General features: G+C 44.8%; 1 protein-coding gene across 1 annotated transcript; it reads left to right on the top strand.

The window, feature by feature from the left end:
* Positions 1-3,359: 3,359 nt before the first annotated feature.
* On the top strand, positions 3,360-11,186 carry LOC100192999 (exocyst complex component EXO84C). The gene is made up of 7 exons (NM_001309864.1): positions 3,360-3,737; positions 4,266-4,360; positions 4,539-5,577; positions 6,341-6,859; positions 10,184-10,372; positions 10,486-10,622; positions 10,746-11,186. The coding sequence occupies exons 1-7, from the start codon at positions 3,633-3,635 to the stop codon at positions 10,990-10,992; spliced, it is 2,331 nt and encodes a 776-aa protein (NP_001296793.1). The 5' UTR covers positions 3,360-3,632; the 3' UTR covers positions 10,993-11,186.
* The last annotated feature ends 1,980 nt before the right edge of the window (positions 11,187-13,166 follow it).

Here is a 13,166-nt window from a genome sequence, read left to right as displayed (position 1 = left end):
AACCTGTTGTTGCACACCATGCACCAAATTATTACACACCACGGCAGCAGTATGTTTCGCCCTCTACATATTTAAACCATAACGTACCATACAACCACAGACCGATCAACACTATCGATCGGTCACGGCAAGAAGGTCGGTATACTAATACCCGACCAAATGAGCCCCACAGCCCAGGATCCGGTGGTCTGCCACCGGGTGCAATGGAAAAAATTAGGGAAGAGATGACTGAACTATTTCGAGATAAGTTCGGAGTTAGTGTAGCCAGAGTAGGGCAATCATACCAAAAGCCGTATAATCACCGGTTTGACACTGTCCCGTATCCACAAGGGGCAAGGATACCAGAATTTTCCAAGTTTTCTGGTGAGAATGGGAGGAGCACACACGAACACATAGGCCAGTTCCTAGCACACCTAGGTGAATTGGCCGATGGAGAAGCATTTCGTGTTCGGTTATTTTCTCTATCCCTTACTGGTACCGCTTTTGCATGGTACGCCGCCCTGCCTCCTAATTCCATTAATTCCTGGAATGAGTTAGAAAGTAAATTTCATGAACATTTCTTTGCCGGGGAATATGAATTAGGACTAGCTGACTTAGCTTCAGTTCGACAAGGACGCGAAGAATCGGTTAATGATTATATCCGGAGGTTCCGGGACACTAGAAACCGATGCTTTCGGATCCATGTCGCAGACAAAGAGCTAGCAGGGTTAGCTTTTAATGGGTTGCTATCCTACTTAAGAGACAAATTAGATGGGACCTAGTTCTTTTCGATAGCCCAGCTACATCAGCGGGCTTTAGCCTGTGAAAGCCGATTTAAAGAGACATCAAAATCGGTCGCCCGTACTGTACATCTAATAGAGCATGATAGTTCAGATGATGAATCCGCAGATGTATATACCGCTGAGTTTATTTGGCCAACAAAGGCCAAATCTTCAGCATGTTCTTCCTTACAGCCGGTTCAAAAGAATCGACAAGAAGAGATTAAATTTATCTTTAATGTTGCCAAATGCGATAAGATATTTGATGAGCTACTTAAAAATGGCAACATTAAATTAACTCATACTATCCCTCCTATAGATGAATTAAAGAGACGTGCTTATTGTAAGTGGCATAATTCTTTTTCTCATGCCACCAATGACTGTAATGTTTTTCGTCGACAGGTACAATCGGCCATAAATAAGGGCCGATTGGCTTTTCAGGAAATGCAAGTGGACACACAACCATTTCCTGTTAATACAATAGATATCGCATGCAAAAAGATCTTAGTTCGGCCCGAAATGGCCGATAAAGGCAAAAGCAAAGACATCATCATTGGTAGTCCTCGCACGTCGAATATATCACAAAAGGAGATTGTTCGAAAGGCTCCGGATGATAAGGCTAAAAAGTCCGGAGGCACCGGGGGGCAGGCACAATTAATGAGTCAAGCACGACAGCCGTCCTGAGCATCACGGATGATCTGGCACCTACGTGCGGACGGTCCGGTGTTCAGATAGACGGTTCGGCTAACTCTGCCGGACAGTCCGCCTATGCCCAAAGGTGTCAGCCTCCACACAAAACCTTAAAGGGAAGGAGACACAACGGCGAAGCACAAATGGTCGGCTGATCAAAGCTGACTCTACTGTTGATCAGTTGCTCTCCAAGAATACTAGCGAGAAGACCGTTCTACGTGATCGGTCAACGAAGAAACCTCGGTCACCTACTAAAACGAAACGGGTAAACAAAACGGCCCGAAAGGCGACACAACAAGCATCACCTATTCATCCTATGAGACCAGGGTACTTTCCACCCGTTTACTCATTGTCAGTATATTATCCTGTTCAAACATGGAATAGTACGATGATGAATCCATGGTACATGTATAGTCCCTTTGTCTATCCATACTGGGGGGCACCTCCATTCTATTCCTTTTGATTCAGTGATCAAACGGTCATGGCCGAGAAAGATAAAATCTAAAACGGCCGTTATACATTGATGCTTTATTAAATGATCTCAATATTGAAAAGCCGGTGACTTACATCAGGTTTAGTTCATATGCTTTTGGTTCGTCAACCTTCACCAAAAGGCAGGGGGCATATGTTGGACACCAAATGTGTCTCGCGGACGGTCCGGCCCTGAGGCCGGACGGTCCGCGGTCCGGACTGTCCGCGGTGGTGGCGCGGACGGTCCGCGCGTGCGCAGAATCAGTTAGGGTTCCTAGTTTCTCGCGGGATTGGTTACCTAAAACCACGGGATTAACTCGGAAATCAGTTGGAAGCGGATCCAGACCTCCCCCTTTATATAGATGAAGGGCTACGACCGATTGAACCCCCAACGATCGAACCAATATCACTTCTATTTCGCATTTATTTCCAGCACAATTAGGAGTAGTTCTAGTCTAGTTCTAGTTTAGCCTCTCGATCCCCAAATTCTTCGCCTCTCTTCGACTCTACGCCGATTAGAGGAGTCTAGGTCGGCCGGCCCGAGCCTAGACACCACCTAGGATCTCTCCTCCCCGACGGGGTCCCTCCCGGGAGCGAGATGCAGGCGCCGCCGGCGACCTTCGCCGCCCCCTGCGCACGTGCGGACCGTCTGGCCCCAGGGCGCGGACCGTCCGGCCGTCAGGCAGGGAACCTTTGCCCCTGCTCCAGGTCGCGGACCGTCCGGCCCTGTGCCGCGGACCGTCCGCGCCTGACCAGAGAGCACCGCCGCCGGTTCTTGTTGAGTGATTGGCGTTCCGAAAAGGCGTCAACAAGTTTAGTCTCTACTTTATTTGGTTCTATAGACTAAAACTATTCAAAACACATTAAATGAATCATAAGAGGACTAAAATACCTCTTAGCATTCTCCCTGCAACTGAAATAAACAAGGGGCAAAAAGTGAAATTTATATTATTTAGTCTCTTTTAGTCACCACTTGAGAGACTAGAGACTAAAACAATTTAGGGCGTGTTTGAATGTACTAGAGCTAATAGTTAGTTGGCTAAAAATTTGCTAGTAAAATTAACTAGCTAACAAATAGCTAGATAACTAGTAGCTAATTTACTAAAAACAGCTAATGACTGAAATATTAGCTAGGGTGTTTGATGTCAATAGCTAATTTTAGCCACTAACTATTAGCTCTAGTGTATTTAAACACTCATTTATTTTCATTGTTTGACAATTTAGAGACTAAAATGGAGGGACCAATCTTTAGTCCCTCAAACCAAACGAAGCCTTAATACTTTTGATACTTTTAGTTTCTCAAGCCAAATAAGATAATCACTCAACTAAATTTTAGTCTTTGGATTAAAGTAATCAAACGAGTCCTAAAATTTAACCGAACATGACCTATTTTGCAGGGATGGGCGGTGGAAGTCGAGAAGAACACAAGGTGACTGCTTCTGACGCCGAGACGTCGACGACTCGACGCCCCACAGTTTCTCACCTATCGCAGGACCAGGGCACGCGAAGCCAGAAAACCCCATACACGGTAGCCGTCCGGTCGCTGCCGGTGGGTGGCTACCCGTAACGGCACTCCACTCCACTTCCGCTCCCACTCCACCGCCGCCTCCTTCGTCCTCTCGTCATTCGCTCCCGGCACGCTGTACGCCGAGAAATCTCTCCTTCCCAGCTTCTGTCCTGTGGGAGGCTTCTGAGATCGCGCGGAGGTGCGGAATGGAGAGCAGCAGCGGGGAGGAGCTGGAGGAGGAGTTCCCGGGCCACGAGTGGATCACCCCGCAGTCCTCCATCAACGCCGCCTACCAGTCTCAGACCGAGAAGGTTCGATTTCTGCTTCCTTGCCTTGCTCCGCGCTTCAGCTGTTTTCCTACATTCCGGCCAGCATACAGCGGGGAATTTCACCTGCTACCATTCCTGGCTAGTTCCTGCTTCTTTTGTCGCTGTGCGTCAGGGCCTGCTTGGGCTTGAAATTACGCAATTTTGGATCTAGACTCGTTACAATGGTGTTATGATGGGTAATTTCGCGTTGGGAGAGGAATGTATCTATCTGTTATTCTTGAATCCCATGTTTTTCCCCTCCGTAACACAGCATGTTCTCACCGAGCCTCGACGCATCAAAACTAGAAGCATAACCAAACAAAAGCATATCACCTTCTTCTACCAAAAACTGCAAGTAAAATCTGGCTAACTTGTCATTCTTTTTTATTGAGATGAAGCAAAGGGTTTAGTGCTGCTTGCATCTTTGTCTGCCGGGATTGGTACAGAGAAGGGCTCTGGTGGTTTCCAGTGCGAAATGTTTCTCATTGGTGTGGTGATGGCACTCATCGATCGTGGTTGTTGTGCTTGCAGGGTATCAGGAAAATTTGCTCCGATTTGTTGGAGTTGAAGGATGCTATTGAAAACCTGTCTGCAAATAGGCAGTCAAAGTTCCTGGCTTTTCTCAGGTAATCACGAAATTAATGGCTATTTTTTCCTGCTCTAAAAATAAACGAAACAAATTAAAATTCAGAATTTAATATGTTTCCTTTGCTCATACTTGAAAACTCCCTTCTCTGTACTCATTTTCTCTCTTTTTGAAACTACTTCTCTCTTATGTTTTTCTCCTTTTCACTATTTGCACAGAATTTCTGAGGAGGTTGTTGAAGCAGAACAAGAGTTAATTGAGCTACAAAAGCATGTGTCTTCCCAAGGAATTCTTGTGCAGGATCTAATGAGTGGTGTGTGTCGTGAGCTCGACATTTGGCACAAATCTAGCAAGGAAGAAGATGCAACAAAAAAAGACTCTGAAACTGAACTTGATGAAATTTTGTCTGATGATACCCAGGATCCCAGAACTATTTTTCTAGATAAGTTAGACGTTTTGCTTGCAGAGCACAAAATGGAGGAGGCTGTTCTTGCTTTGGAAGCTGAAGAGAAGAAATATTTAGTTGCAGATGAATCTGGTAAAGAATCAAATGCAGATAATACTGCCTTTAAGACAGCACTGGTTAAAAGGAAAACAATTCTTGAGGATCAGCTTGTTAGGTATTGTGGACAGCCATCTTTATCTATGAATGAACTAAGGAAGTGTTTGTCTGGTTTAATTAAGATAGGCAAAAGTTCTTTAGCCCATCAAGTACTTCTAAAAGCTTATGGTTCACGCCTGCAGAAAAGTGTCGAGGCATTTCTTCCTAACTGTTCAATCTACACGGAGACATACTCTGCAACTTTGTCACAGCTTGTTTTCTCAGCTATTGCAAAAGCAGCAAAAGAAACTAATACGCTACTTGGAGATAGCCCCATGAATACAAACCGGATTATCCAATGGGCTGAATATGAAATCGAAACCTTTGCGCGTTTGGTTAAAGAAAATTCTCCTTTGCCTGAGAGTGTTTCTGCCCTTCGCTCTGCCTGTATATGCATCGAAACTAGTCTCTTTCATTGCTCTTGTCTAGAATCCCAAGGTCTGAAATTCTCAAAATTACTTATGGTACTATTGCGCCCTTATATTGAAGAAGTTCTTGATTTGAATTTTAGAAGGGTGAGGAGAAAGATTGTGGATGGGGCAAGGAATGATGATATTCTGCTTCTCACCCCTCAAGAAGGATCACCGCTCTCTGGTGCAGTTTCACCAAATGTTATGCTTACAAGCAGTGGAAAAAAGTTCATGTCCATTGTCAATGTGAGTTCTTCGTTGGTTCTTATCTTCTGATATCTCTTTTAAGTGAACTTGCCTTAATGCAACCTTTTGTTTTAACTTGTCTGGAAATTCAGCTTGCTGTCATGTTGGACTTCTGATATCTCTATGTCTATACCTATATATCTAGAGCATGCAATTACGACACCTATCTATTCATGCAAGCTATCGATATCAACAAGCCATGTCATCCACTAACATGCATTTATTCTTCCACGTCAGCTTACCACACTATCCACTAAAAGTCATTTGTGATCCTTGCAGCAATGGGTGTGTGAGGTACCCTTATAATTTTTTAGATGTACTACACCCAGTGAATTCTTACAGAGTTGAACAACTTGCAATCAATGAGCATTTGAGTATTTCTAGAATCCACTCAGTCTTTAAATTATAACAGACACAAGCAGTCTGCACACTCTCTATTCTCTACATATGTGTACTTGGCACAAGCAACCATACACAATAGCAATAGCTCTCTGCATGAAAATATCTAGGATAAATAGATGTAATGCATTTTCTTGACTCGTGAGTGATGGCCTGATGGGTTTGTGTAGAAACCATGCTACTGCAGTCAGTTTACTGGTTATGCACTTATGTGCCAGCATTCAAAAATATGAATAGAATAATCTTTCACTGGAACATGGATTACTATGCTTTGTGGTTTATTTGATTGTTTTGCAAAGTTCTCTACTTCACCTGCTATCTGATACACTGAAGCAGCTGATATATATGCATATCCTCCTTATAGGATGTTTTGGATCAGATCCTCCCAATGACCATAGTTCACTTTGGTGGAGCAATTCTGAATAAATTTATCCAGCTTTTTGATAGATATGTAGAAACACTGATCAAAGTCTTGCCTGGGCCTTCTGAAGATGATAATCTACTGGAGTCAAAAGAGCCTATTGAACTTAAAGCTGAAAGTGATGCGCAACAACTTACACTAATTGGAACAGCATACACTGTAGCAGATGAGTTATTGCCAGCTGCTGTATCCAAGTTCTTTGACATACAAGCTGAGAAGAAAGGAGCTGGTGGATCAAGCGAAGGCCTTGGCCCTGGGTCCATATATGCCATGGAATACAAAGAGTGGAAACGTAATTTGCAGCATTCATTGGACAAACTGAGGGATCACTTCTGCCGACAGTATGTCTTATCTTTTATTTACTTGGAAGGGAAGTCACGTTTGGATGCTAAAATGTACTTGGGACGGAAAGACGATGATCTTTTATTTGATCCTGATCCCTTGCCTTCATTGCCCTTCCAGGTTATTGCATTTTTTCGCAACCATGCCTAAGGCCTAAGCACATTTTCATTAAGAGGGTAATTGCATATTTGAATTTTAATGATTTGATATCAAATGTTTACATGTGGTACTGATGGAAGGTGTAACTATTTTCCTTATCTATTTGAAAAACTGTTTTGTATGTTTGCGACATTTTTTCCCCGAAAATAGCGCAGGAGAACTGCGCACCCATATATTAAAGTAGAGGGGATAGGGGGGGCCAGAAAGGACCCAGATACAACACACTCCTTATGGAGGCCAGAAGCAGGCATACACAAAACTATCCATAAGGATCAAAACTAAAAAATCACAGCCCTAGGAGCTAGGAAGCTTGGCCGGCCAAGAAGGAAAGACCTTTGGCACCAGCCATTTGCCATTTCTCCCTTTCCTCACCAGCAGCCTGAAGGAGGAAGGAGATACAAGGGGTCCTGTCATCAAACACCACCTTGTTCCTATGATTCCAGATCATCCAGGCCCCTAAGGCAATAAGAGAATCCAATCCTTTCTTTCCCAGACTGAGGACCTGAGCCGAAGATCTCTCCCACCAGTCAAAGAAGGAAGCCTCCGCTTGCTGAGGGGATAAGCTATGCAGCCCAAACTTTCTCAAGAGGTTGTACCAAAACACTCTTGAGAACACACAGGAGATCAGCAAATGATCGATGTTTTCAGGTGTGCTTGGAAGATTTGCCAAACACTGTTGTGCCTAGCCAAGCAAGAAATTAGACTTAGCTAGCTGTTTGGATCCTGCACTTCTTCTGTCTCACTATCCACGCTGGCAAGATTTTCCTTGCTGCTCCGGGAGAGCCAAATTGGCTCACCTGAGCTGGCAAGCATCTCATGGCTTGAGCCATCTAGGCAACGCTAGTTTAACCAAACCTGCTAAAGGTTCCAAGTGTTAGACTGCCATATATTGTGTGTGTATATATGGTATGGATACATGCTAGGTATAGTCGTCCTGATCCTTGTATACGGTTAGAAAGATACAGGGAGATCTTGTTTGGTTCTGTTTCCATAAGCCACGAGATCTCTCCCCTATAAATATGTACATAGGTCTCTCCAATCAATCAATCAATCCATTATTCTGCACTATCTCTATTGCATTCATGGTATCATTCGCCTAGGTTTAGCCTTTCACTTCTTGCCACTGCTGCTCCCTGCATGCATGTCATCCGTCGCACCGGCTGCTATGGCTGGCGACCCTCTTGCACCGCCTCCTAGTGTCACTGCTTCAAGCGCAGCCATCGGTGCCCAACACGATCACCATTGATCTGGCCACCACCACCGTCGCTCTCCAATAGTCTAATGAGGCTTGCCTTGCTAAGGAGGAACGCGAGCGCACAACCTAGGTCACTCGCGACACCATAGATGATCACATTTGTGCCGCTCTAGACCACGTCACTCGTGTGTGTGTTGCGATCGAGTTGTCTCCGGGTGACGTCAACCTTGATGAGAATGACCCTGAGGACAATGCCTTTGCCCCCGACGCGCCACACATCTGTGATGCCCTTCATGAGGCCACCACACTCAATCTTCATGCACAGGTTGTTGTCGTGCAGAACATTCATGTGCTCGTGCCTCTTGTCCTCGACATTTTACACCCCTGGCACGAGGCTTTCCTCCTCGCCATCGGCCGATACTCCCTCGAGAGCCATGTCCTCTCTGTTGTTTCTGCCTCGACTCCCCTGACCAGGTCTGTATGGATTGCGTTGTACGGACATGGATCATCAACATCGTCTCTGACGAGCTCACCTAAGCCATCGTTGAGCGTGGCGCCCCCACCAACACCACCTAGCTTGACCTCGAGCCACAGTTCCTCGGCAACCGTGAAACTCGTGCCCTCTTCCTTGATGTCGCCTTTCACACCTTCACCAAAAGGGACGTCACCATCACCAACTACTACCACATATCTCGAGCATGAGAAAAAGCTTTGTCCTTTGTCTCCATGAAAAGCACACGAGTAGCGAGAGAAATCAATAATGATCAAAACATATCACTTCCCCCCCCAAGAGAGCAAACCCGAGCTAGACCAACTGTGTCCATGTGTAGCAACTCACTGGGTTGCTTGTGTGAAGCAACAAACATCTTTCCATGACGACAATAGTGGAAAACAAGATCTTTCTCATATTTTAGTTTAGGCAATCCTTTGATGAGAGAGACCAAGTGAGCTTAATCTAACCAAAAGATCAAAGCTCAAGTGGTCCAATCTCTTATGCCACTTCAAAATCTAAGGAAGATCCCACCACAAGACATCTAGCAAGCGTAAAGAATGGGAAAATCAACTTGAAAAACTCGTCCAAATGGGAAAAATCTGGTAAACAAGTTCTCCAGTGAGTCCAAAACACGAGAAAGCGCACTTCAAAATCGTACTCAAGAAGTTGCAAAACAAAAAGCAAAATAAAATGCAAATTGAAAATTATTGTAACATCCTAAAAAAAAGCTCTCGTTCACCTTAATGGTGTCACGAGAGACAACCTTACCTCTGGAATTGTCCCTAAAAGTGATTTACTCCTTTCCAATCACAGGGTCGAGGCTGGAGAACCATTTTGTGTTTCCTGTCATGTGTCGCGAACATCCGGAATTCATGAGCCATATGTTGCCATGTTCTCTAGGCCTATGTCCTGCATCAATAAAAAGACAAGAGGTGCAAATGACACAACACTGGGGTTAGTAAATTGTTAAGAGTACCGGTGTTATGTCATTTGCCCTTGAAAATGTTAGAGAAAACGCCAAACATTTCCGGACCCATAGGGGGTAGCGAGCTCTACGAGAGAGAAACCGTGGTCCGCTAGAGCTGTGGGAATCAAAGCCTATGCCACGGGTCTTTGGTCATATGGATCATGACCAACCCCTCGTCGGGCTCGACAACCAGTGCATGGTCTGGTTACTCAAGGCCTAGCAACGTGAGGCAAAGTACCTTTAGGCCTAGTTAAATGCCAGTTAAATGCATATATAAGTATAAAGAAACAATGGCAGTTAAATGCACTAGTACACATCTTTATTCAGAGTATAACCTGTAGCTTAAGAGGGGAAAAGGCAATGATGTTTCATTGTCATTTAGCTTATAAGTCCCATTTTCTGGTTCCTTTACTATCCAGTGCTTATTCTGCTGAGGAAAAGCTTGTGTGAAAAATCTAACGTTCCAAATCAGATTGAAGTTATAGAAGAATTCTGTTTTCCAGTGGCTTACATTCGACTGACTTATTCTGTTACTTGAAGTACAACAATATTGTCCATTACAACTTGGTTTAGACAAAAGTTGATGTTCCAAACGAAGTTATCTCACCCATCTGTTATTGTTCTTCTCAGGCACTGTTTGGAAGATTGCAACAGCTAGCTAGTGTCGCTGGTGACGTTCTACTGGGAAAAGATAAGATACAAAAGGTTTTACTCTCAAGGCTAACTGAAACAGTTATCATGTGGCTCTCCAATGAGCAAGAGTTCTGGGATATCTTTGACGACCGATCTGTCCAACTCCAGCCTTCGGGGCTGCAGCAGGTATATGTTTTCTCGAGTTCTCGTGCTACTTGGATGCAAACGCTGAAGTTATCAAATCATAACCAGAGCTGTCTGCGGATGGTTTCTCTTTTCTTGAATGCTCCTTCTTGCAGCTTATTCTTGATATGCACTTCATTGTCGAGATTGCTGTGTGTGGAAGGTTTCCATATAGACCAGTTCAGCAGCTTGTGTCCACAATCATAACCAGAGCAGTTGCAGCTTTCTCAGCAAGGGGTGTTGATCCACAAAGGTCTGTACTCTGTAGCCAGAATCCTTTTTCTATTCTTTTTTTGTACTATTCTCGTAATGTTTTAGGTCGAATGCTTGCCTAGTGTTTAACGTCACCTTTTCCTTCCACTAAAAATAATTACAGTGTTCTTCCTGAGGACGGGTGGTTTGTCGACACCGCCAAGGCCGCAATCCACAAGCTCATGCTGGGGGTTTCTGGGTCCGAGTCCGAGCCCGAGCCTGATGCGGAAGAACATATTGCTCTGCATGGTGAGGTCTCAGATTCTGAGGAGAGCTCAGGTGCATCGACAGTAGGATCAGAAGACTCATTCGCTTCTGCGAAGAACGATGATCTAGAAAGCCCCGTTTACTTCACTGACCCTGAGAGTTGAGAACTTCTCAGGTCGTCGTTGTAGATTCAGTTATCGTTTATTTGAAGTTTTGTCATCCTGCATAGTTGGCAGATTTCAGAACCGTGGAACATCGTTGCACTCAAGATGAAAACAAAGAACCCAGAAATGCCGTTTGTAATTATGGTCGTTGCTATTGTACCTTGTTGCTTATTGTTAGCGCCGATTTGGACATCAATCATTGGGGGTGTAACGTCTGGCGGTGTCCTCTGCGGCGGTGTGGACGGTTCGCGGCTCTGGGCTGGACGTCAATCATTGGTGGTGTATCGTTTGACGATGCCCTCCGTGGTGCTACGGACGGTCTGTGACTCTGGGCTGGACGGTTCGTGACCTAGGCGCAGGAGCGGCGCCTTCCCTGCAACGCACCGGACGGTCCGCGCTTTGGGTTGAACGGTTCGTGATGCGCAGGGTTGTCTTGCTCCTCGTTGGAATCTAGATCTCGCCCCCTGTCGGAGAGATCTTATAGTGTTTCGGGTCGATAGGTCACCCGAGATATTTTTCATACGATGTGGAGTCGCCTAGAAATTAAGAGACAAACGAGGTGTATCTTGAATGGAAAACAAGATGTTGATGCCCGAGAGGGGTAAGATCCTATAGGTGGGAGTGGATATGTGGAAAGCTACAACTAAGGTTAGGCTACATCAACTCTTAGGGCAGAAATGAAAAAGAAATGATAAATAAACTAATTGGTTCGATTGAAATGTGTTCGGCGTTCTCAATCGACCGTACCCATTCATATATATAGGGGAGGTCTGTACACGTTCCTAGGCGATAGCTAACAAATCCACGTGATTAGATGGATTACCACACACGAGATAAGGATAACCGTTCGAGTTAATTTGATCGCGAGGGCGCGGACCGTCTGGACCCTAGGGTAGGACCGTCCACCACTTTTGGTGTTCAACTCATGCCCCTGCCTTTTGGTAGAGCTCGGCGAACCAAAAGCACCAGCATACTTCGGAACAATATATCTCATGAGTTATTTTGTTCCTGAAGTAAGGACTAAGCTCGATACAAGTCATCGGCTTTTGTGATCAGATAATATAATTATTTGATAGAACTTTGATGCAAAAAGGTTGTTTCGGATTGCATCCTCTTCGGCTATGTCTGCTTGATCAACATGTCAATAGGAAAATATGTGTGGTGCCCCTAGCCCCAATAAGTAAACGGATTGGGCCTGTAATACAGATTCATCACGTACCGCCCGACCCACACTTGAGTAGGACAACACATCGGCGATAAATAGACCAGACATCACCATGACATCCCTGGAGGAGTATGACCAAGCGATCTTGGTTGCACCACTTTTTGGGCCAACTTAGTCGGCCTTTGTTTTCGCACAGATCGCCTTTTTGACTTTGTTTATTTTATTGGCCGGTTGTGTGGAACGACCTTATTCATATATTTAGCAACCAGCTGATCAATAGTAGGCCAACTTTGTGGAGCCCGCCACACGTCTTGGAAGTGTTTTGCTTTCTAGTATCTATTTTACGACGTTGTGGTCTGATGGTCTGAGGTTGCTGTTGCTTTTGGTTGTCTGCGGACCATTCAACTTTCATAGCCGGACTGTTCGCGCCTGTCCCGGACTGTCTGACCTTAGTGCCCAGATCGTCCGACGTACGTACGACAGGTGATCGTGATCGGGTGTCCGATCATGCTTGCCCCCCGCCTTCGGTCTTTCTTTTGTCCGGAGCCTTTCGTGTAACCACTCTGTGTGACATATTTTGCGCACGAAGATCCCCAATAATGATATTTTTTATCTTTGCTTTTATTGGTCGCACATGGCCGAACTAAGACTTTTTTGCTTGTTGGCTCTAATGCGGCAACAGGGACAGGTGGCCTGTCAACATTCACCTCTTGAAATATGAACCGACCTTCATTTATAGCCGATTGTATTTGCCGATAGAAGACAACATTATTAGTCTTATGAAGAAAGGAGCCATGTCATTTACAATACACACCCTTTAATTTTTCAACCGAAGGAATTGTACGTGACAATTTAATATTACCATACTTAAGTAACTCATCAAATATTTTATCACACTTAGCAATATTAAATATGAACTTAACTTTCCCATTTTGTGTCGAGTGCGGGCGAGAGCGAGCAGAAGATTTGGCATTAGCAGGCCAAACAAGCTCAATGACGTGTAACCTTT

The sequence above is a fragment of the Zea mays genome, chromosome 7, assembly GCF_902167145.1.
Source record: "Zea mays cultivar B73 chromosome 7, Zm-B73-REFERENCE-NAM-5.0, whole genome shotgun sequence".
Lineage (NCBI taxonomy): Eukaryota > Viridiplantae > Streptophyta > Magnoliopsida > Poales > Poaceae > Zea > Zea mays.
The sequence above is the reverse complement of the archived record's forward strand: the minus strand, read 5'-3'. Positions and strand labels throughout refer to the sequence as shown.